A 23149-nucleotide genomic window follows, 5' to 3' on the forward strand; every position below is an offset into this window, starting at 1 on the left:
TCAAACCACCATGAGCATTGTTTTCAGAAGCCCCATGGCAGACAGGAGTGGGGAGGGGAGGAGAGGAGTTTTCCACATACCAGCATTGCCCCAAATGGTCACGGAGAATCAATGCTGGTTTGGGGAGGAACTGCCAGCATAGGTCCTTCCACATGCCGAATGACTTTTGATGTTCTCTCCTCCACAAAGAGGCATGGGTAGCACTGTGGTCTAAACCACTAAGCCTAGGGCTTGCCGATCAGAAGGTCGGTGGTTCGAACGCCCATGACAGGGTGAGCTCCCGTTGCTCGGTCCCTGTTCCTGCCAACCCAGCAGTTCGAAAGCACCTCCCAAAAGTGCAAGTAGATAAATAGGTACCACTCCGGTGGGAAGGTAAACAGCGTTTACATGCGCTGCTCTGGTTCGCCAGAAGCGGCTTAGTCATGCTGGCCACATGACCGGGAAAAACTGCCTGTGGACAAACGTCGGATCCCTCGGCCATTAAAGCAAGATGGGCGCCGCAACCCCAGAGTTGTTCGTGACTGGACTTAACTGTCAGGGGTACTTTACCTTTACCTCTGCAAAGAAATACTGCAATGGCTCCCAAGCAACTTGGTGATCTGATGGTCAGGTGGAGTGAGAAGCAGCATGAAAGGTGTGGAGGGAGGGGCCTGGCCCCCATTTCACCACACACTGGGGGTGGGGATCCACAAAAAGAGTCAGGATGACACGCAGTCTTGCCTACTCAGGTTACTCTATCAGGTAACTGCTAGCGCAAACACAGCAGTACAGTGATACCTCAGGTTAAGTACTTAATTTGTTCCGGAGGTCCGTTCTTAACCTGAAGCACCACTTTAGCTAATGGGGCCTCCTGCTGCCGCCACACTGCCGGAGCACGATTTCTGTTCTCATCCTGAAGCAAAGTTCTTAACCTGAAGCACTATTTCTGGGTTAGCAGAGTCTGTAACCTGAAGTGTATGTAACCTGAAGCGTATGTAACCCGAGGTACCACTGTATAGGTCGCAAAGTGACTCTTACGAAAGCTCATGTGTGGGTATCACACTAAGCACACACTGCCAGTAAGGTTTAGAGGAGAAAAATGTGTTTTATAGCAATACAAATACAGTGGTACCTTGGTTTGCAAACAGTCTGGTTTGCATACGTTTTGGATTACAAACACGTCAAACCCGTAAGTGTGTGTCCTGGTTTGCAAACTTTTTTTTTGGATTACAGCCCATTTTTTTGGATTACAATTTTTTTTTTTGGAGGCCCCATTGCCGAAATCGCGCCTTGGGTTACAACCTGTTTTGGTTTACAAACAGACCTCCGGAACACATTATGGTTGTAAACCAAGGTACCCCGGTAGAATCAATGCATGCACACACACACACACACACACACACACACACCCTTAGAACTGCAGCCCTGTTAAGACAGTGGAGGGCAGATTATTACAACATTTTCTCTCTTGAGACACGGGTACAAGAGGAAAGGAAATGCAGCAAACACCCATTTCCCTAGCTCTTCCTGCCAGTCAGTTTTCTTCCAGCATCAACAACAACTGGCAATAGTCAAGTCTACTGCCAACCAGTGCCCTAAATTCCTAAGAGTCTCAAATGAAGAACTAGAAGCCTGTTAACACAGAATACTGTCAAACTTCCTAATCGGTTCAAACACTGAAATAACCCAGCCGCCGCCACCAATTACCTTTCTTCTTTGTCCAAAATTTTCTTCTCTGCCGGACTAATCTTTTTGGGTGGTACAGGTGGAGTCACTTTTCTACATATTTCTTCAATGATACGTTTGTTTAATCTGCTTTGAAGTGCAGCTTTCAATAAAATCCTTTCCACCGCAGTCATTCCATCCCCGTGTAAGTACTTTGGGTTTTCGCACTGAATTAACGTTTCCATGTCATCCAGCCAGGGTGGGTAATAAGAGTTCTGCTTTCCTGACAGTTTATGGTGAAGCTTCACTAGCAAAGACAATATGCTTTCCTTGATTTCCAAGATAGCTGTTGTCAGCTGGGGAGTTGCACCTGGAGCAGACCACTTCATTGAAGTCTTGGGCCGAACAGCCTGATTGGCTTCAGTAGTATTCCGATTGATGATTTCCTGAAACTTCTTTCTGCGCTCTGCAACCAGACTGAACACTTGTGCTGTTCCTGAATTCTTAACGGGGGAAAATTAAGAAAAGGGCATTAGATATAGTAATCAGTAAGTATGAAAACTACAAGCTAAACTAAATTTATGTTTTAAATAATTTCAATTTGTTACGCAGCTGTTTAAAACAAAAACTGCCACACCTTAAAAGTACATTCACATTTAAAATATACTTCACAATCTCCCGAGGCTGGTGCACACATACAACTCCCAAATGCTTAACGAAGTAATGCAATTAAAAGCAGGCCACAGGATCATCTGCCTCTCCAGCATTCCCTTCTGAAGAAACCATCCCGTCCCCCACCGATCTTACCCACAATTAAGTACAGTCGTACCTTGGTTTTTGAACAGCTTAGTTCTTGAACGTTTTGGCTCCCGAACGCTGAAAACCAGAAGTGACTGTTCTGGTTTGTGAACTATTTTTGGAAGCCAAATGTCTGACGGGGCTTCTGATTGGCTGCAGGACCTTCCTGCAGCCAATCAGAAGCCGCGCTTTGGTTTCCAAACGTTTTGGCAGAGGCATGGACTAGGATTAAGCCACGATACTGAGTTTTGATACAACAAATCACAGTTAACACAAGCCAACGTAAAACCATAATTTCAGGCAGTGGTTTGTTGACCTCACACAAACCATAATTAGTTGGCTTGGGTGGGTTAAAGCTGAACAAGCTATGGTTTAGGGTTGTATCCAAACCCAAATATGATCAGCAGTTAAGTGTAACCAAGGTTCTCTCAGACTTCCAGTCTTGGTTAGCCTTAATCATAACCAAATGTAGCTGCAGATGTTAAGTTCAGTCACGGTTAAGGCCAGCAGAGGAAGGACTGGGGAAATTAGCACTTCCAAAGGCAGGGGAAAAGTAATCCCACAGCCTGCTCCAAACTGCTTAACACTTTTGAACATTCCCAATATGTATGCAGTAAAACACCCCCTCCCAATACACAAAGTTTACAGCTAAAAAACTTTATGATTAAAAAGGCTCCAGTCCCTTTTCAAAAGTTTGGAATACCACTGTGTACGTTTTACTATGAGAATTGTTATAAATTTGAGATATGTATGTAGAAAAAAAGAGCATGTTGCATTATTTAAAGAGGGACTAGGGGGTGTTATTGGTTCTGCAGGTGGGTCAAAAAAACCATGTGCGTTTTACAGCTGCAATTTTTCTTAAAATTTGTTCTATACCACAGGGGTGGCCAACTCCCAAGAGACTGCGATCTACTCACAGTTAAAAACTGGCAGTGATCTACCCCCTTTTGGGGGGATTCAGGTCAAAGTTAGGGGAGCCAGAGTTGTTCAGCTTCTTTGGGGGGAGCCAATGATCTACCAGTGATCTACTGCAGACGTCCAGTGATCTACTGGTAGATCACGATCAACCTATTGGACATACCTGCTATAACATGACAAATGTGATTATTTTACAGAGTTGCTGCTCTGTCCTTAAAAAATAACTGTGACACTTGCCTTCCATTAAGCATTTTCCTTTTAGCATAGCCTTGCTGCTAATGAAATATGTAGTAGTGTATACTTGATTTACTATAAGAAAATGAGCCATGGCTCTGTTCTTCACCATCCCTCCACCCGAAAAGGTGGCAACCCCATTATGAATTGGCTATAAATCATTCAAACAAGTTAATCATGTGTTCACAAAGATGAATCAACTAACCATTTATCATTTCAAGTAATTTCTAACAAGATTGAGGGCCTGGCTTATTGAAAATGGGAAGCTAAAGAGCAGCAGCATTATTAAATGTTAGCAAGAACCGCAGCAGAAATTCACACACACTCAAAGCAACCAGTATTTATTCCAACAGGCTAGCAATCCCCCCCCCCCCTTTTAAAAAAAGGTTATCTCCAGCAGATGGCACAATTAATTTGGAACCAAAAAGGATTGCCATGTTCTAGGCCAATGCATTTTTTTTAACACAATCGTTAGAAATATGCAATGGCGGCTATTTCTTAATAACATTCTTGAAAAGACTGTGGAATTGCAGGGAAATTAGGGTCAGCACAGCTAAAGCCATCTTGCCATTAGAATGCAAGATACACAGAATTCTACCTCTCTCTGAAGTCCTTTAGGCCGCCTGGGATTCTGGGAAGTTGGAGGGAAAAGGATGGTATTAAAACACCCTAAGAAATGTGATTATTACATACCAGGTCTTGAAGTATCAAATATGGACAGCTATAAGTTCAGCAAAGCTTAATTCAACCACATAAAGGCAAAAGACCTTGAGGTCAGCATTGAGATCCTGAACCGTAATAATAAATTTGCAAGATCTCATCCTTACCTGAGAAGCTGCTGAGCCATCGGCACTGGTACTTGCAGGTGGTTCTCTTTTCACCTCTGGGGCCGTCTCTGGGACTCTGACGCGCACGTAATTAATGAAGTGGCGCATGTTAGACACCAAGTTATTCCCTGGGAACCAACTATCGTGGCAGCGCTCTTGTCCTCCCATGGAATCCTGGCACATCAGCCATTAAACAAACAAAAGCAAAGAAGGCCATCAGCACCAGATGTGGTCAGTGCAACCCATCCAATCCGCACATGGAGGAAAATTATTCCTGAATAACTGGGGCTGCCATCTTAGTATTTACAGAGCACTTTAAGTGCTGGGGGAAATACTAAGGTGACAGTACTATGCAATGTTATGCGCCATATACATTCTCCCAATATTATTATTTATTGAATTTCTATACCGCCCTATACCCGGGAGTCTCAGGGCGGTTCACATAATAAAATCAAGATATAAAACCACAAAACACATAATAAAAATAAAAACAACAACCCAATAGCGCCCTCCACCACAAAAAACCACATTTTAAAAGGGCATAGGATGTAAATCAAATTAACCAATGGCCTGGTTAAAAAGGAACGCTTTTGCCTGGCGCCTAAAGGTGTATAATGAAGATGCCAGGCGAACTTCCCTGGGGAGAGCATTCCACAGACAGGGAGCAACTGCAGAGAAGGCCCCGTTCTCGTGTTGCCATGGTAGCCTTGTGAAGTATTGCTATCCCTGTATGGAACCTGGTGAACTGAGGCTGTTTAGCTTGCCTAAAGCCACCCGGTGGGCTCATGACTGAGTTGGGATTTTCAGGCTCTGAGCTCACTGCACTAGAGGTCTTTGAGTTACTCCTAGGGGCCAACCCCCACCCACAATGAGCAGCCCACCATTAAAATAAGGCTCAAGGATGGAAAACTGAAGGAACCCCAACTAAAGAATCATGGCAAGAAAAATTGATGGACTATGCAGAACTGGCAAAACTGACATACAAGCTACGGGACAAGGATAACTGTGACTTTAAAGATGAATGGGAACCCTTTACAAAGTATTTGAAGACGCAACAAAGCGAACTGGACTCCTTGGCTGGTTTTGAATAAACATTCAGAAACTTTTTATTGATCATAATCAGCTAAATAGTTTGAGGATCTATACAACTGTGTAACATGCAGAAAACAGCATTTTTAGAGAAATCAAAGACTGGAACTGAGGGAAGTCGGGGGGTGGGGTGGGTGGGTTCTGTGGGGGGAAGGAGGGGGAGGGATGAAAAATGGGGGGGGAATAAGGATGATATGTTTCTGGATAATATGTTTTGTTTTAATTTTGAATAAAAAACTATTAAAAATAAATAAATAATAAGGCTCTGAAATGATAGTGGATTGGATCCAAAATGTCCTTCCACCAACAGAGGAAGGGTCTAAGGCAGTCTTCTCCAACCCCAAGTTCCCAGATGGGAGTGTAGTCCATATGAAGACCCAAGGTTGGAGAAGGACGGTCTGTGGCCTTCTTTAATGAGCTCACTTTTCATGCAAGGAGTTCAAGGTGACGAACATACAACCCTGTGAGGGAGGTTAAGCTGAGAGTGAGTAGCTGCCCCATGGTCACCCCGTGAGCTTCATGGCTGAGTGGAGATTTGAACCCTGGTCTCCCAGGGCCAAAGGCAGCACTCTAACCACTACGCCATGTCAACAGAGGCTCTAACTGTAGGAAAGGGGCAACTTTCAGTAATGTCCACCTCCTCCTACAGTCCACAGTGCCACCTCCCATGCTGTTATGGAGGGTCCCCTAGCCCACCCAAGTAACTTTCCAGGGGACACAGGAGGGAGGGAGGAATGAAAATTGCCTTACCCCCACCCCTCCACTCCAGTAAAAGTTTGCTGTGAGCAGAGCAAATATATTGTCTATAAAATAAAAATGTAGTTCTAGATACAAGCACAACACCAAAAAAGGTACAGAAATGTGAGCACTTACTTCTTCATCAGATTCCTGCTCGGATGAGTTCTCTAGTCCCAACTCAATCAAATATAAAACCATGCAAAGGACATGTTCCGACAGATTTTGATGATCCATTAAGATCTAAAGCAAAAGTAAATGTTACTTTCCTTTTTCCCTTTCAAAATTTTTCCACTTCAGAATTGGGTGGGAGGGGAGGGGAAACAGAAAGAAATAATATATAGCTACATCAGTTCCGCATGATTCAGTATTCAGTACAGGAAAACCTCTCAGAATGACAGCTGTTAACGATTTACCAAGAGAAAAATGGTGGTCACAATTCACAAATACACAGCACCACCTTCCCAAACACAACTAGAAAATGTTTGTGTTGTGGAAATATGCAAGCTTTAATTTTAAGGAACAAATTAAAGAAGTACACAGAGAGAGAGGGAGAGGGAGGGAGGGAGAGAGAGAGAGATGAGCCCAAGATGAGGTTTCAAAAATTCTAGTCTGGCCACCTAATTTAGCTTGAGCCTGTATAGCTGAGAAAATGTGCAGAATGTTTCAGGACAGGAGCAAAACAAGAGGGCTTTGTGGCACTATTTTCTCTTAACAATAATCTTAAAATGTATTCAGTTACGTTCCATTTCCCCTTGGGAAAACAAGTTTTAAAAATGGATCAGGGTATTACCTGGCTTAAATTTTTAATTTTATTTCACTGTTTCAAAATTGTACCCACAGCAAACATCCTCCACAAACCAAAATTATGTGACGTCTGAAGTAGCTTTGTGTCCCTTGGTTCCCCCTCCCTACTCCAACAAGTTAGTAGTACCTTGTAGAGCAGAGTGAATAACACAATGTGTAAAGTTTTGCAGTGCAACAGCCTCATGAGTCCTTTGTAGCTTGGGTGTAAATGGGTCCGTTTCTTATAAGGAGGCCAGGGGTTTCCATGAACTTTCCCACTTTGTTTTAAGCTGTAAGAGAACCAAAAAATAACCTGCTCAAAGTTAATGCTACAGAAGATACAACTGGGAACTGTGATACTCAACGAATGCCCATTGGAGTGCATGCCCTTTTCAGCATTTCTGGTAGTAAATGAAAAATTAAAAATGCTTGTACCGAACATTTTGAAAGCCAGGAGCCAGTTATAAAATAGGCTCAAATGCATTATGGGTTTTCGCCATAATCCAGGAATAGATTTGTGGGAGCTAGGGAGAGATGGGAACAGAAATCCTTGCACTAACAGGTGCCTTCATCGGATACAACCCTGGATAAAGGGCTTTGGCTCTTCTAATACTAAAGCCAACAGCACATCAGAGAATGGTGAAAGCTGAGAATTTTCATTATGATCACAAAAAATGTGAGGCAACCACCACCTTCATATCTTAACAGATGTACTAAGTATGTAAAAGGTAAAGGTAAAAGGACCCTTGACCAATAGGTCCAGTTGTGACTGACTCTGGGGTTGCGGCGCTCATCTCGCTTTATTGGCCAAGGGAGCCGGCGTACAGCTTTTGGGTCATGTGGCCAGCATGACTAAGCCGCTTCTGGCGAACCAGAGCAGCGCACGGAAACGCTGTTTACCTTCCCGCCGGAGGGGTACCTAGTTATCTACTTGCGCTTTGACTTGCTTTCAAACAGCTAGGTGGGCAGGAGCTGGGACCGAGCAATGGGAGCTCACCCCGTTGCGGGGATTCGAACTGCCAACCTTCTGATCAGCAAGTCCTAGGCTCTGTGGTTTAGACCACAGCACCATGTACTCAAAAGTGAATCTTGAGTTCAGTGTGTTTTCTCTCTTTTAAGTGTACTTAGGATTGTGGTCTTAGATTTCACCAGCACAACTGATACTCCCCATTCCTCCTTCCACATGGACTCCACACTCCTGTCCTTGTCAGTGTTAACCTAAATACAGCAAGATAAGTATGCAACCATGGTAAATACTAATGGAAGGGGAGGAGAAATTCAAAAGGTTTGCAAGCCAGTTTCTAAGCCTAGGTTTACAGTTAACATTAATACTGGTGCTGATGTTCTGGTGCACCATGGTTAATACCAATAAAGAAAAGCGGCTTGCTTCCAATCTCTTAACTCTGATAAAGACAGTTAAGCATAACATCTGTACTGAGCTCAAGTCCAGATGTGCTGAAGGAGGGCGAAATCTTTTCAGGTAACAGGATGTTCCCATTTTTGCCAGAGTGTGATTCAGCTCAAAGAATTTCATCTTAAACCTGTAACTCACAGCTGACGAAAGGAAAGCAGAAACAAGGAAGTGAAGAGACTTGAAAACAAAAATTTTACTTTGTTTTCTGACCACGTGATAAATCATCCTTTTAATAATATGGGTAGTAAACATAGTTGTACCACACAGATGGGAATGAAGAACTGCAAATCTCTAGATGGGTAACATTTCCAGTTAGTATATCTAGAACAGTTCTTCAAGATGCAAGTATTGGGTAGGAGGGGAGGAGATGGGAGGGAAGGAGAAATCCAAAAGGTTGACTTTCAATTTGTTTTTACTTGGCTTCAAGGAACATATTATTCAGTTCACTAAAAATTGAAAAGGTTATGTATTTCTTCAAAATGGCAGGTAATACCTCATTTTGACATGCCACTTCACAAGGTTTTTTTAAAAAAAACTTAAAAGGTACACGTTTCACAAAATTGCACCAGTGAAAAGCACAAAATTATACTTGTAAGGACTTCAGCCGTATACCGACCCAAGCCAGCTGAATAATAATTTGTTTCAAGTGAGTGGGAACAATATGTAATTGGAATGATTTTGCCCTTGCTAACTATGGCAGCAGATTGAGTATCAATCTACTTTTAAGGATGCACTCAGACAAGTCAGAGTATGGAACGTTTTTGTATTCACACAAACCACGAGCGATAAGCAAGAAATAAAGTCAGTAGCAAATCTGGGCTTACTTCTGTCTTATTTCTCATGGCTTGTTTGAAGCGAACAAACAATTCACAATTAAGAATCACAATTAATCTACAATTTAAAACAAACTGGCTTTGCATGACTTAGGTTTACTGCCTAAGAATAAAAGGGACTGTATATTACTATTACATAATATAGTATTCATTTTAGAATACATTCAACTTACAATGCTGTATATCTGTCCATCGCAGATTGCACATCTCTACGGTAAACAGTTCGGAGAATTACCATGACTGGGTCAAACTCCTTATCCCAGACTTCAGCTATTGTTAAAGAGATAGGACATGTTTGACATTAAGTTCTGAAATTTATTCAAGATTTAATTTCTTTTAAAAAAAGATAAATACAAATTACTATTTCTGGGTTAGTGGAGTCTGTAACCTGAAGCACATGTAACCTGAAGTGTATGTAACCCAAGGTACCACTGTACTTCAAATAACAACACAAAGAAGAAGAAGGACACATTAATGAGAAGGAACTCTTAGTTTTATCCAAAAGGCGGGCACTACGAAATCACCAAGTGGGGCTGTACTTCTCCAGTTCCAAGAGGCAGGAAAACATTGTCACTCTACAATAAGCTCTCCCTTACCTCTCCCTTGGAGTATCAGTTAAAACACCCATTTGCTTTCTAATCAAGCATGAAAACAACCTAAAACTGAGTCAAACCACTCTCATACCACAACTGATAAGAAATACAGTGGTACCTCGGGTTACATACGCTTTAGGTTACATATGCTTCAGGTTACAGACTCCGCTAACCCAGAAATAGTACCTCGGGTTAAGAACTTTGCTTTAGGATGAGAACAGAAATCGTGCTCCAGCAGTGCAGCGGCAGCAGGAGGCCCCATTAGCTAAAGTGGTGCTACAGGTTAAGAACAGTTTCAGGTTAAGAACGGACCTCCGGAACGAATTAAGTACTTAAGCCGAGGTACGACTTTAATGTAATACACATAACGTATGCACACACAAGACTACTCAATGGACAGTCCACTCCTCAAATCCAATCTTAAGTATGGCCACACTTACGTTGGATCTTGGAGACGTCCTAGTGCTCACTCTTTAATACCTTTTGGATAAGAATAATGGTCCCATATCTGGTAGGCACAAGAGCACCATCAAATGGGATGCTCTAAAGCTGGCCCTGAGGTTTATGGTTTAAAACTTTGCTCTAGATACAACTGTTGGTTTGTTTAAAACAAGACAAACCATGAGGGATCACACATAATGCTAAGCCAAATTGCAAATTAGCACTGGGTAGCATGGCAGCAGCAGGACCGGGGAAGGAGTAGCACAGTCACAATTATTTTTTCCCTCAGTGCCCACGTTTGTCTATGTTTAGATAAGGTTTGGCTTAACCTACGTGCATGCTCAACCACAATGCAGGTTTTCAGCAGCTAAGTGTTTCAGTTTTGTGCCAACATCCTCAAACACATATCTTTATTATCATTACTCAACATACACAATTACAATGTATCCTGTTCGCCGATCAACTATTTTGGTTCTTGTACATATCATGATGGTGTTCAAAGTGTGAAAAACAACCACTTGTTTAAACAGAGGAATTAGGGAAGGAAAAGCAAAAAAGTTGAAAGCATGTAACAACACTGAAATTCTGAAAAATTTTATTAATCCACCAAAATTCACATAATGCGCAACTGAAGTCAACTATCTCTAAGCTGTTTACATCTTAGAGATACCCTCCCATCAGATGTCAAGGAAATAAACAACTACCTGACTTTTAGAAGACATCTGAAAGCAGCCCTGTTTAGGGAAGTTTTTAATGTTTGATGTTTTATTGTGTTTTAAATATTCTATTGGAAGCTACCCAGAGTGGCTGGGGAGACCCGGCCAGATGGGCGGGGTATAAATAAATAACAATAATTAATTTCTAGAGTTGTAATTAATACCAGCTCATTAAAAACCCATACATATATTGCAAATTCCCACTAAAACACCCATAAAAACTGAACATACCTTTAGGTGTATACATTCCTTGCTGCATAGAGCCCCCAGGTTCAAACACAGGAGCCTTAAAATCAGCTACAGCTGACAGCATTGATTCAAAGCTTAAGCTTCCAGGAATAATGCCACTTTTCGGATTTGGGTTTTCTGGAATGTGATCCTCGTGTTAAGGTAAACAACAATTCCCCAATTTTTCAAGAAAAAGGTGTTCGTTCCTATGAGCGTTGCATATATTAACTTTATTCGGGTTGTATCCAATGGTGGCCCTGAACTAGTAAGAAAACACTTCTGCAAGATGGGGCAGCATATTGTTTTTCAACTCTTCCTAGTCACTCTAGCACCGACTCTAGCTGTACTTGAGGGTTGGTTGATCCCCTGCAACAGTATACATATATGGGACACTGTGGAGGCCTGCCAGTGCGCATGGTGGGGCTCAGCAGAAATTGCATGCCTTGCCTTGTGTGAGGAGGAGTGCTTTCCACTACAAAAAGTCACCACTGCATTGTGGGATGTAAAACTGCAGTCAAGTACAGTCATACCTTGGGTTACAGACGCTTCGGATTGCATGATTTCGGGTTGCGCACCGTGCCAAACTGAGAAGTACCGGAATGGGTTACTTCCGGGTTTCGGCGCTTGCGCATGTGCAGAAGAACTCAACAGAGCTTTGCGCATGCGCAGAAGCACCGAATTGCGACCCGCACATGCGCAGACGCGCAGGTTGTGAACGCTGCGAGTTGTGAACGTGCCTCCCGCATGGATTGCGTTCACAACCCGAGCATCCACTGTACAACTTTCCTACAGTGGACATGTTAGGGGATGTTTTGCACCACTCAGGAGAAGACTTCCTGAGCTGGGATAGACTTGAAGAGGGTGTGGTCTGTTGTACTAGCACGGAGGAAAACACGGCCTCCATGTTCTGATCAGTGTGTGTTTTCCATTTTGGATGTTGCTGTGTGTTTGGGGAAGTGACTGCTCAGTTGCAGTCACTTGGGACTAACTTCTTTATGGAATAGTTCTAGTTGTTATGCAACCTAAGCCTGCCTTCAGGGGTATGTCTGTGAACCTTAACGTTAAATCAGATTCTATCGTTTATTCTTTTTAAGAGGGATTAGATGGGATTTTACCAGGAAGGAATCTTTAATAGTAAGACTCAGATGAGTCAGCAACAAACTGATCGCTGTGTAATTTTAAAAGGGGGATGTTTGGAACTCTGCTAGAATATGGAAGTTAGGAAGGATTTCATTAAAGTATATATCCTCTCCTGCTTCCCTAATCATCCCCACATGCATACCAAACTTCATCTAGAAATACACAGCCATTTTTTAATAGCTCAGTCGGTAGAGCATGAGACTTTTAATCTCAGGGTTGTGGGTCGATCAAGGTTCCTGCATTGAAGAGAGTTGGATTAGATGACCCTCATAGTCCCTTCCTTCCATGATTCTGCAGTGGCACCTTGGTTCTCAAACTTAATCTGTTCGGCTCCCAAAACCGTTCGAAAACCAAGGCGTAGCTTCCAATTGGCTGCAGGAGCTTCCTGTACTCAAGCGGAAGCTGCATCAGACGTTCGGCTTCTGAAAAACGTTTGGAAACCGGAACACGTACTTCCAGTTTTTCGGCAATCGGGAGCCAATTTGTTCGAGAACTAAGGTACCACTGTGTAAGCATGTCTTTTGGTGGGCAGAAGCAACAGGGATTTCTGCAGTTGCTTCACTTCACCAGAAGAGGTCTATATTGCACAATTAAATGGTGTTCGATCCATCATTTTAAGTGTTAATGTTGAAAGTTTTCTTGGAGGCGGCACATAGATTTCAAATACATGTTTGTACAATTCAGAGTAAGAGAATGGTTAGATACATAATTAAATGCTTATTCCAGAGGTGCTAGGAAGCTGTAACAAAAAAAAACAAAGAATGTCCATCATTCTGAAAAACGACCCCATCACAGTTGCAAAATGTTAATTGGTCTCAGGACATAATTGCATCAATATAGTGGTATTACTAATCCATCTTAATCCACATTACACTAGATTAAGGATATGCACATCAGTAAGAAAAAGAAAGCTGTGCAACGACACTAAAGCCTTGGCTAGTTGTGGTTTTTTTGAAATCTCACCCTTTGGTTGCTAACAGGGGAGGAAGACAGATTTCACATGTTTAAATATGGAAGATTATCTCACCAGGAGAACACTATACTGCACCCTTCTGGGTCCTCGTGTACATTACAGTTTTTTAAAAGACTGAAATTTGGATTTCAAACAAACCAGATAACACTAGTATTTATTTATTTTTGTCCTGGCATATTGCCCAATTACTCCCTGGAGTGAAAGAACCCAATCTGGGGAAGGCAGTTTAATTCAATGGAAAGGCAAACACAGTTGTAAATCCCAAATCTATCCTTTTGAATCAGAAGGTTGGAAGAAAGCTGATGATTTATATTCCTAGACCAGAGTTAGAAAGACTAGAGTGCTTATGCTGTGTGTGTGTGTGTGTGTGTGTGTGTGTGTGTGTAATATATATATATGATATATGATATATATCTCCAGCTCAGTAAAACATCAAATTTCATTGCAAGCTCAACATGCAACTTTTCATATGAAAATTATATGCTAATATTGTTTCAAGGCATTCAAAATTGCTTCTAATAGTCTTACTTATTGTACACCAAAGAGAAGAACAATACATGAATCCTGTTAATTAGTCACAGAAAAAATGCATTTAACAACATTCCAAGGATATGAGGTCCAGTAGAGAACTATGAGTCCTGTCATTCATGCAGAGCTGAGCTACCATCTCTGCCCGAAGAATCTCATCATCAGTCATTCCTAGGAGAAATTGAAAGGTAAATTAACATAACCATATAATACATACCATAAGATAGGAAGCGGAGGTGGAGTTATTACTACCTAGAAGTGCATTCAGTTTTACAGTAAAAGAGTTTTTAAAAAAGACTATGACTGATTAAAAAAAAAAATGGGCTGTTAATCCACAGAGTATCAATAAGAAACAAGGATTTAGAGCAGGCATAGGCAAACTCGGCCCTCCAGATGTTTTGGTACTACAACTCCTATCATCCTTGGCCACTGGTCATGTTAGCTAGGGATGATGGGAGTTGCAGTCCCAAAACATCTGGAGGGCCGAGTTTGCCTATGCCTGATTTAGAGCCTTATTAGGGATGGTTGAGGGAACTCGGCATGTATAGCCTAGTAAAGAGGAGACTGAAAAGAGATAGGATAGCCAGCTTCAAATATCTAAAGGTCTGTCACAAGGAGGATGGAGCAAGCTAGGACCCAAACCAATGGATTCATGTTACAAGAATGGAGACTGACTAAATAAACACAACTTAGTGGGCAACCACAACTTTTGGCTTCCACCAAGAGGGACTAACAAAGGCGAAGGTTCCGAGAAACAAGTCAATAACATTAAGAGTTAGCAAGTGCTTTTGGCTGAGGTTTCCATCACCATTCCTACCTAAACACTGGTGCCTGTGACCATTCCTACCCCGACATAGATATTACTAGGAGTAAAGCAGAAAGCCAATTAATCTTACCCAAGTGTAAACGGAGACTTAAAAGAATGACGAGAAATGTTAAGGCGCCTTCTAACATCGATCTCTCATGCTCTGAATCTAGCACTGTATTCTGATGTTGGGAAGCCATTGTTAAGAGGTCAACCACCTTGAACCTACAGGTGAGGAAAATATGAATTTTAGAAAATCCAGTACGGTTAATAATTTGAGAACATTTCCTGTTGCTCCTCCAGGAAGCTCACAAGGCTCCCAGGCATTTGCCCATCCAGACATGATCAAATGGAGACCCCTTCACTTCACACAGCGCAGCAGTAGCGAATATTGAAGTGCAACTTGCTTACTTGCCCAGATATTTTGATGTTCGCTATCATTTAGCCTGCTTGTTTTTGGTTGCCTCTAACTGTTTTTATGAGGATGACTATTACTGTATTGTGGTTTTGGCACGATATATTTTACTCATGCCTAGTGTATACCACCATGAGATCTGTGAGGATAAACGACTGTCTATTTTTTTTTTTTAAGAAGTAACAAATTTCTCTCTGTGCCATTAAACTCTGCAACATCTGGCGCACAGTACAAGATTCAACCTTCCATTGAAATTTGGATATTTTTTTTTAATGGGTTATCGCACACTTTGTGTTATTTGCCTACAGATAGTTCTACTTTTCTCCTTCCCTACATTCCCCAGAGCTGCCATGCAGCATCTGCTCCCAATTCACAGTCTGTCATCCTTTTCCCAAACCTTAACACAGAGGGAGCAGGTCGGAGGGTGCTTAGATACATTTGACACCGAGTTTCCAATGAAATGCAGTACAGTGGTATCTCGGGTTAAAAACTTAATTCGTTCCAGAGGTCTGTTCTTAACCTGAAGCACCACTTTAGCTAATGGGGGTTCCCGCTGCCGTCGCATGGCCAGCACACGGTTTTTGTTCTCATCCTGAGGTAAAGTTCTTAACCCAAGGTACTATTTCTGGGTTAGAGGATCCTGTAACCTGAAGCATCTGTAACCTGAGGTACCACTGTACAGTAGTACCTTGGTTTACAACCATAATCCGTTCCGGAGGTCTGTAACAGGTTGTAACCCAAGGCGCACTTTCGCCAATGGGGCCTCCCAAAATTTTTTGTTCATAATCCAAAAAAAGAAAAAGAAAAAAGGGTGGGGTGTAATCCAAAAAAAGGTTGCAAACTGGGACACGCACTTCCGGGTTTGATGTGTTTGTAATCCAAAATGTATGCAAACCAAGACGTATGCAAACCAAGGTACAGTGGTATCTCGGGTTACATACGCTTCAGATTACAGACTCTGCTAACCCATAAATACTACCTCAGGTAAAGAACTTTGCTTCAGGAGGAGAACAGAAATCACGTGGCGGTGGTGCAGGAGGCCCCATTAGCTAAAGTGGTGATTCAGATTAAGAACAGTTTCAGGTTAAGAACGGACCTCCGGAACGAATTAAGTACGTAACCAGAGGTACCACTGTACTGTGAAATGCCTGCTGCCCGTCTCTATTCCCTAAGCCATAAACAAAGGATGGGGAGGAGGGAGCACACTGTCTCCATAGCGCCGGAATGCATCTCATCAGCCCCTTCTTCAGAAACACAACAGCGCTACAATACCAAGGCCAGAAAAGAAAGGATGCACACGTGCGAATATGGGCACATTCAGACAGATGGGCTGTCGTCCGGCCCTCGCATCTTCAGGATAAACATCAGAGCACAAGTGCTGCTGCATTTTAGCCAGGAAACTCAGCAGTGCCCTGAGAGAAGCTGGAGTGAAGGCACCATTTTGCAATTAGCTCATCACCCAAGGGCAACCGATATCCAGGCAAACATAAATGTGCATGTTTACTTTTAAACATTAAAAATGTCTTTCCAATTAGTATTACATGCTTTCTTTCTTTCTTTCTTTGTTTGTTTGTTTGGTAACCCAGTTTGAACTAGAACCATGGCACACAGAGGGTGGGGTTAACCCACGGACGCACCCCGTGGATAAAAGCCATCCGCTCAAAGTTGCCACTTTCTCCAATGAGGGGATCCACTGCTGGTGTCCAAAACTACTCCCCTTCAATGGCAACCCAAACTGTTTTACAAATATTCCACTCTCCATTCCATGTCTCCAGACATCAAGATAATCAAAACAATTACCGTATTTTTTGCTCCACAGGACGCACCAGATCATAGGACGCACCGGATCATAGGAGGAGGAGAACAGGAAAAAAAATTCTCCCCTTCTCTGCGCAGCGCCCCTTCAGTGAAGCGGGAGGAGAAATGGAGCCCCTTCCATTTCTTCTCCCGCTTCGCTGAAGGGGCGCTGCACAGAGAGGGAAAACTGTGCAGCGCCTCTCCAGCGAAGCGAAGCCTGGAGAGCAAGAGGGATTGGTGTGCACCGACCCCTCTCACTCTCCAGGAATCAGGCGGCTATCCGCAAGCCTTCGGAGCGCAGCGCGAACTCCCGCTGCGCTCCGGGGGCTTCAGGTGGCTATTCCTCTGCATGTGCACAAGCTGTTTCTGGTGCTCCTCCGACCTGGAAGTGGGTCCCCACGCCGCGCCGCACTGGTAAGAGTGGGTGGCGGGGGCCTGGATAAACGAGGGTCTTGGGCCTTATCCGGCCCCCGGGCCAGACGTTGGTGACCCCTGCTTTATTGTGTCTGCTGCTGACGACTACAGATTTATCCCTGCTTGTAGATTTATCTTAATACCACTTCCTTTTAAACACTCTTCCAATTGTTCCCACTCACTTGTTACTATCTTCCCATCATTATTTCTTCTTTTGGCTGCCGTACATACTAGTTCGACGTATTCTATTAGTTTAAGCAGCCATTGGTCCTTTGTTGGGATAGCCTTCTCTTTCCACATTTTTGCGTACACTATTCTTGCAGCTGCTGTTCCGTATAGAAGTAAGTTTTTAACTTTGTTTCCTGACCTACTATTGCTAACTGGAATGCTTCTGTTTTTTGGGGGGAAAGTGCACTTTTTAAATTTGTCATATACCATTACCCAGATATTTTCTTTTTGCAAATTTTCACTGCCACCACATGTGAATTAAAGAGCCCCCCTATGGTGTATTTAAACCACAAGGCAGACATTGCTTAGACAGTGTGTTCTTTTCAACAGTATCTTACCTTTCAAAAACTGAGGAAATGAAATAATCTGGGTCAAGTCTTGAAGCGCAAACCTGTTTTCAGGGGGGGGAGGGGAGAGAACATATATATATTAGTTATTACTGTTTAGCTATCTAATAACATAGAGCAGATGAGGTTACAAAAAGTACTGACCTACCTGTAACAGATAAATGTCAGGATCAATCATGGAATTACAGAAGTGGGACTGCACATAAGTCATGGCTTGTCCTTTAATCTGCAGGCCGTTCCTTACCCACATATTACTATGGATTTCAGAGAGGCTTGCCTACCAGAAAGAGCAAAAAGAAAGCTGTTTCAGCTCAACATGCTACCTGTTGCTTAGGCATACTATTTTGCAGTGTTAAAAACTTGAAAAACTGAGAATATATTTTTGTAGCTGATCACACAGCTTTTTGCAGAATATTTCAATCCGTGGTGGCACACTAGATTGCAAAACCAACATAGCAAACATAGCAATCTTTCTCCCCTGTGACTTTCACTAATACATAGGATGTCATCCAGACAAAATGTCAGCCACAACCAAGGATGTAATCACATTTTTAACTGCAACCACTGAGCAGTTGTTCCACAGGATCTGAATATTTTCCCTGCTTATTTATACCGCCTAACTTTTTTCTGTGTTGTTCTCAGATACACTCCCGCTTTTGGCCTTCACTTTACCTCTTGCTAATTCAATAGAATCACCCAAAAATTTCTCACTCGTTATTGTGATCCATATGTGGAAAACAAAGAGTGCTGCACATACAATGTGGGAATGAACTTGCAGTTATTCAGATATCCATGCCCTTAGCACTCAGTTACATTCAGCCACAAATCAATGGCCTCCAGTGGTGAAAAACTGTCTGAGGCAATGAACCATGAGTGAAATCCAATGTAGATACAATGGGGCATCTCCTTCCTTTTCTCTCCCTTGCAGCCCCCCCCCCCGCCCCCAATTTGCTTTGGAGGATTCGGAGAGCCACCAAAGCATCTTCTGAGGCCACACAAGAGGCTGGAGGGGGGAGGGAGAGGAGAAACCAAAAATTCCCATTGTGCAAGCAAATTTCTGTATTGACTGTGGATGTACGTAGTTGGATGTTACCGTCTGTATCTGCTCGCTATTTGCAATTACCGCTTGACACATCACAGAGGTGATACATGCAGAGAGAGAAAAATACTTGGCCAACTTACCTGAATCTGAAGTGGGTGAACCATGAGCTTCATCAACATCTCCTGGTCTGGAAGGAGGGAATCGAGATCTAGCTCTTGGCATTTAACAGCCTACAAACAAAATATGTACATATTTGATCTGGACGTGTCTACCTAAATAATGCCTCTTCCCCCCCCCAAAAAAAACACCTATTCTGCAAAAAACCATTCACTTACCTTACTTAGAAACATGGCATAGTAACGGTGCAGAGGCAGATGAAAAGTGACCTGATTCGGAGTAGGCTGCAAGGGAAACAAAGGTCGCTTACAATTCAAAGGAATAAACAATTCCATTTTGCACACTATTAAATCACTCATTATTTCCTCTCGTCTGGTAAAACCCAAAACTTCGACACGCGCACATACACTTCTGCTTTTACTCCAGAAATTGTGACGCTGCGCTCTTTTATTGCTACAGACACAAAAGCAACCCTCCACCGGGTAGCTTGGCTCAGGGAAATCTCTTGCAATAAGAGAGGGTGGAATGGAGGTGCGTGCAATATAGGTGTGAAGGGAAGACGCTTCCAAATTTTAAAGGAAGACCCTACTCCGTAATGCAAAGTCAAATACATTAGACACACAAACCTCATCCACAAAGTTGATAGCATCAAACCAATCCTGGAGTGCTTCTAGGCAGTATCTAACAACGTTTCGTGTGTATTCCTGCGTCTCCTGAAGCGGGATACAAAGGTTGCACAAATGGAAAAATGTTAAACGACACAGCAAAATTTGCTAGAGGGCGCAAGCATCCCTTCCCTTTCCTCTCCTCTCCCAATGTATGATTTGGAACCTGAGTCCTGTTTCTAGTCTCAGCTCATGTACACCCTCAGGGTCGAGAACCAATATTTATTTATGGATATGATCGGCAATCTGATATCTGGGGGAGGGGGATGTTTCAGCCTACTGATAACAATTATACAATACTGTGCGATCAAAGTAAAAGAAACAGAAACCAAAACGAAACCACGTTCTCTGACAACAATTCTTCAGGAATGTTAACTCATTCTGTGCTCTTGGCAGTGGGGGCTGAGAGAATAAATGTACTTTCAAACTGGAGTGACTGGACCTGCATTTCTCTGTTTGATAAAAAGGCACATATTTGAAGGACTTCCATCAAAAACATGAAAGCATTCTATTTATTATTTGCACAACATAACTAATAAAGCACCTGAACACATTTTCAGTAACAGGACAACAGATTAACGAGCATACCCTCAAAAGGAGTTTTACTGCTCACCTTGACGAATATAGTTGATTAAATAAAAATTTAAGGGTGTTAAGCTAAGAGCACAATGCTATCATATTAACTGCAAGGTACACAACAGGCACTGGGGTGTGTGTACCAACTTAACACAAGGAGAGTGTACAAACTTTCTAAAACTGCATATTTCACATTTAAAATATTTAATCACTAGAGAACCAAAGGGGGAGGTAGTGCTCAGCTTACCCTGATTTTGCAGTGTGATAGTAGCCCCCACATTGGCTGGGCACAGGCCTCAAGCTCAGCGGCAAAAGCAGCATAGTAGGTCTGAGATTCAAACTCAACATGCTCATTAAGTTCTCTCTTGTTTAAATTCATTCCTTAAAAGATCAAGACAAGGTTGCACAAAGTTACAGCTAACCAGTACACCATCTTTTTTGCACCGTATACAATTCAAACACCCAGAAAATGAAAGTTAGTCATCAAACCCCTATCTAAGGTAAAAAGTAAAGGACCCCTGGACGGTTAAGTCCAGTCAAAGGCTGGGGTTGTGGCACTCATCTCACTTTTCAGGCCGAGGGAGCCGGCATTTGTCTACAGACAGCTTTCTGGGCCATGTGGTCAGCATGACTAAACTGGTGCAATGGGACACCGTAACAAGTGCCTGAGCGTACGGAAACACCGTTTACTTTCCCGCCACAGTGGTACCTGTTTATCTACTTGCACTGGTGTGCTTTCGAACTGCTAGGTAGACAGTAGCTGGGACAGAGCAACGGGAACTCACCCCATTGCGGGGATTCGAACCACCAACCTTCTGATCGGCAAGCCCAAGAGGCTCAGTGGTTTAGACCACATCGCCACATGCATCCCCTAAACCCTACCTAGGTATATATAGTTGGACAGTCAATACTAGGGCACATAATTAGCAAAAGTGACGCATACCTTGGAAAAATGATACAAAGTTCATCCATGTTACTAATAGCCTGTGGTCTTCCAAAAATTTCTTAGCCACGCTCTGGTGTGAAAGGATATTTATAAAGTCGCTGACAAGTGGCCAGTAGGTGTTGTTCTTGAGTAGAGCTTCCCCACAGTTCACTACTACATGCAAACTGTTTTCCTCATCTGAAAGGCAAGTAAAGTGGTTTCGAAGACATAAATGTTAAGACTGCCAATGTTAAACATACACACTGATGGAGCGTGCAAAACAGAGCTTCTATCTGTATCAGTACTTCCTCATTCACTTTACAACCACCTTCCTTGTTTCTCCCAAACCTCACAAGGTGTCTAGTTAAGTTCCATGCGGACTTCCCGGATGCAGTGAACTCTGAATCTGGTCTTTATGTCTAAGACTACAGCAGTAATGATCATCTCCAACATTTTCTCTCTTTTACACAAAGCAGTCTCTCTGTCTGCATGTTCTGGTAGAGGAATGGAAGGGGAAGGATGATGGGGCTGTTTTCCTTCTATTTTAGCCATTTTTCACTCTTTCAGCTGGAAAGCTTAAAACAGACCCTCCTCCACTATAGCCCACAGGTGGGTAAACTGTGGCACTTGGGTCTAATTTCATGGGAGTGCAGAGGATGGAGAAACAAGCGGGAAAGAAGGGAACAGGGTAAGAGAGACAAAAGGGTGGCCCACCTTGGACTCTAGCCCTGTCAACTGCTAGCATGGAGTCCAACAGATTGCATCCCCCTTACAAAAAGAAGCTTAAATACAGGCTGAGAATATTCTGTGTGTGCCACTCTAGTGCTCTTAAAGCAAATTCTGAATTCGACTCACCTTGCAGCTCACTTTTAATAAGGCAACTCTCCATCATGTACAATAGGACAGTAACCATAATATCAAGCAGCTGGCATTCCTCTGTCACTTGGCGTGCCAGCTCCTCATTGCTGAACAATTGGACACTAATATGTACTATTCTGTTAGACATGGTATCCGATTCATGGCTTTTCTTCAGGGTTTTCATAATAAAAGCATAGTGCTGCACAAAAGTTTTAGTAAAAGCAATCTGCAGGGTATAAAATAAAGGTTAGCGTTACCATTTGCATTCCCAACCCCCGAACAAGTCTCAATAAGAAGTGTTACTGAAAGTATATTAAACCAGTTGTTGCACAAAACCAAGACTAGGATGCCATGCAATGCAATTACTTTCCAAGTACATGTGGCCCAATCCAATTATTTCAATGTACTTTATGTGTGCCTCACTCTGCATTGTATCAGACTATACTTCTGCTAACATGAATGCTTTTTAAAAATCTGTTAATGAGGACCAAATGTCCAGGTAAGTATCATCTAGAGGACACAATGGGCATGTTGGTACAATTACATCTCAATGTAACCAGGTGGAATATGAACAAACCTTCTGCCCCTGAACACAGTCATTTCACTTCAATTCTGTGTCCAGGGCAGCTATCTACCAGCTCCATCTGGTACGCAGGCTGAGACCCTACCTGCCCGCGGACTGTCTCGCCAGAGTGGTGCATGCTCTAGTTATCTCCTGCTTGGACTACTGCAATGCACTCTACATGAGGACACCTCTGAAGACGACCCGGAAACTACAAGTAATCCAGAATGCGGCAGCTAGACTGGTGACTGGGAGTGGCTGCCGAGACCATAGAACTACATTGGCTCCCAGTACGTTTCCGAGCACAATCCAAAGTGTTGGTGCTGACCTTTAAAACCCTAAACAGTCTCAGCCCAGTATACCTGAAGGAGTGTCTCCACCCCCATCGTTCAGCCTGGACACTGAGGTCCAGCTCAAAGGGCCTTCTGGCGGTTCCCTCATTGCAAGAAGTGAAGCTACAGGGAACGAGGCAGACAGCCTTCTCGGTAGTGGCACCCACCT

The 23149-nt window shown here is 42.9% G+C and overlaps 1 protein-coding gene across 4 annotated transcripts in view; it reads right to left on the reverse strand.

Annotated features, from left to right (window-relative positions):
- The window catches only part of UBR3 (ubiquitin protein ligase E3 component n-recognin 3), a 90572-nt gene that overhangs the window by 45006 nt on the left and 22417 nt on the right, over positions 1-23149 (reverse strand). For 2 of the 4 annotated variants that reach the window (XM_083467327.1, XM_083467326.1), the window contains exons 8-24: positions 22084-22312; positions 21247-21426; positions 20551-20684; positions 19689-19775; positions 19281-19346; positions 19086-19175; positions 18052-18180; positions 17895-17947; positions 14794-14927; positions 13983-14068; positions 11260-11401; positions 9452-9548; positions 7180-7321; positions 6384-6488; positions 4422-4595; positions 4193-4225; positions 1687-2147 (exon numbers count right to left, since the gene is read on the reverse strand). In XM_083467327.1, the coding sequence (XP_083323453.1) occupies positions 1687-2147; positions 4193-4225; positions 4422-4595; positions 6384-6488; positions 7180-7321; positions 9452-9548; positions 11260-11401; positions 13983-14068; positions 14794-14927; positions 17895-17947; positions 18052-18180; positions 19086-19175; positions 19281-19346; positions 19689-19775; positions 20551-20684; positions 21247-21426; positions 22084-22312 (2342 nt within the window). The remainder of the gene's footprint in view (positions 1-1686; positions 2148-4192; positions 4226-4421; positions 4596-6383; positions 6489-7179; positions 7322-9451; positions 9549-11259; positions 11402-13982; positions 14069-14793; positions 14928-17894; positions 17948-18051; positions 18181-19085; positions 19176-19280; positions 19347-19688; positions 19776-20550; positions 20685-21246; positions 21427-22083; positions 22313-23149) is intronic. The other 2 variants (XM_083467329.1, XM_083467328.1) reach the window with 1 other exon arrangement.

This window comes from Podarcis liolepis (assembly GCF_965112155.1).
Source record: "Podarcis liolepis genome assembly, chromosome: 1".
Taxonomy (NCBI): Eukaryota; Metazoa; Chordata; class Lepidosauria; order Squamata; family Lacertidae; genus Podarcis; species Podarcis liolepis.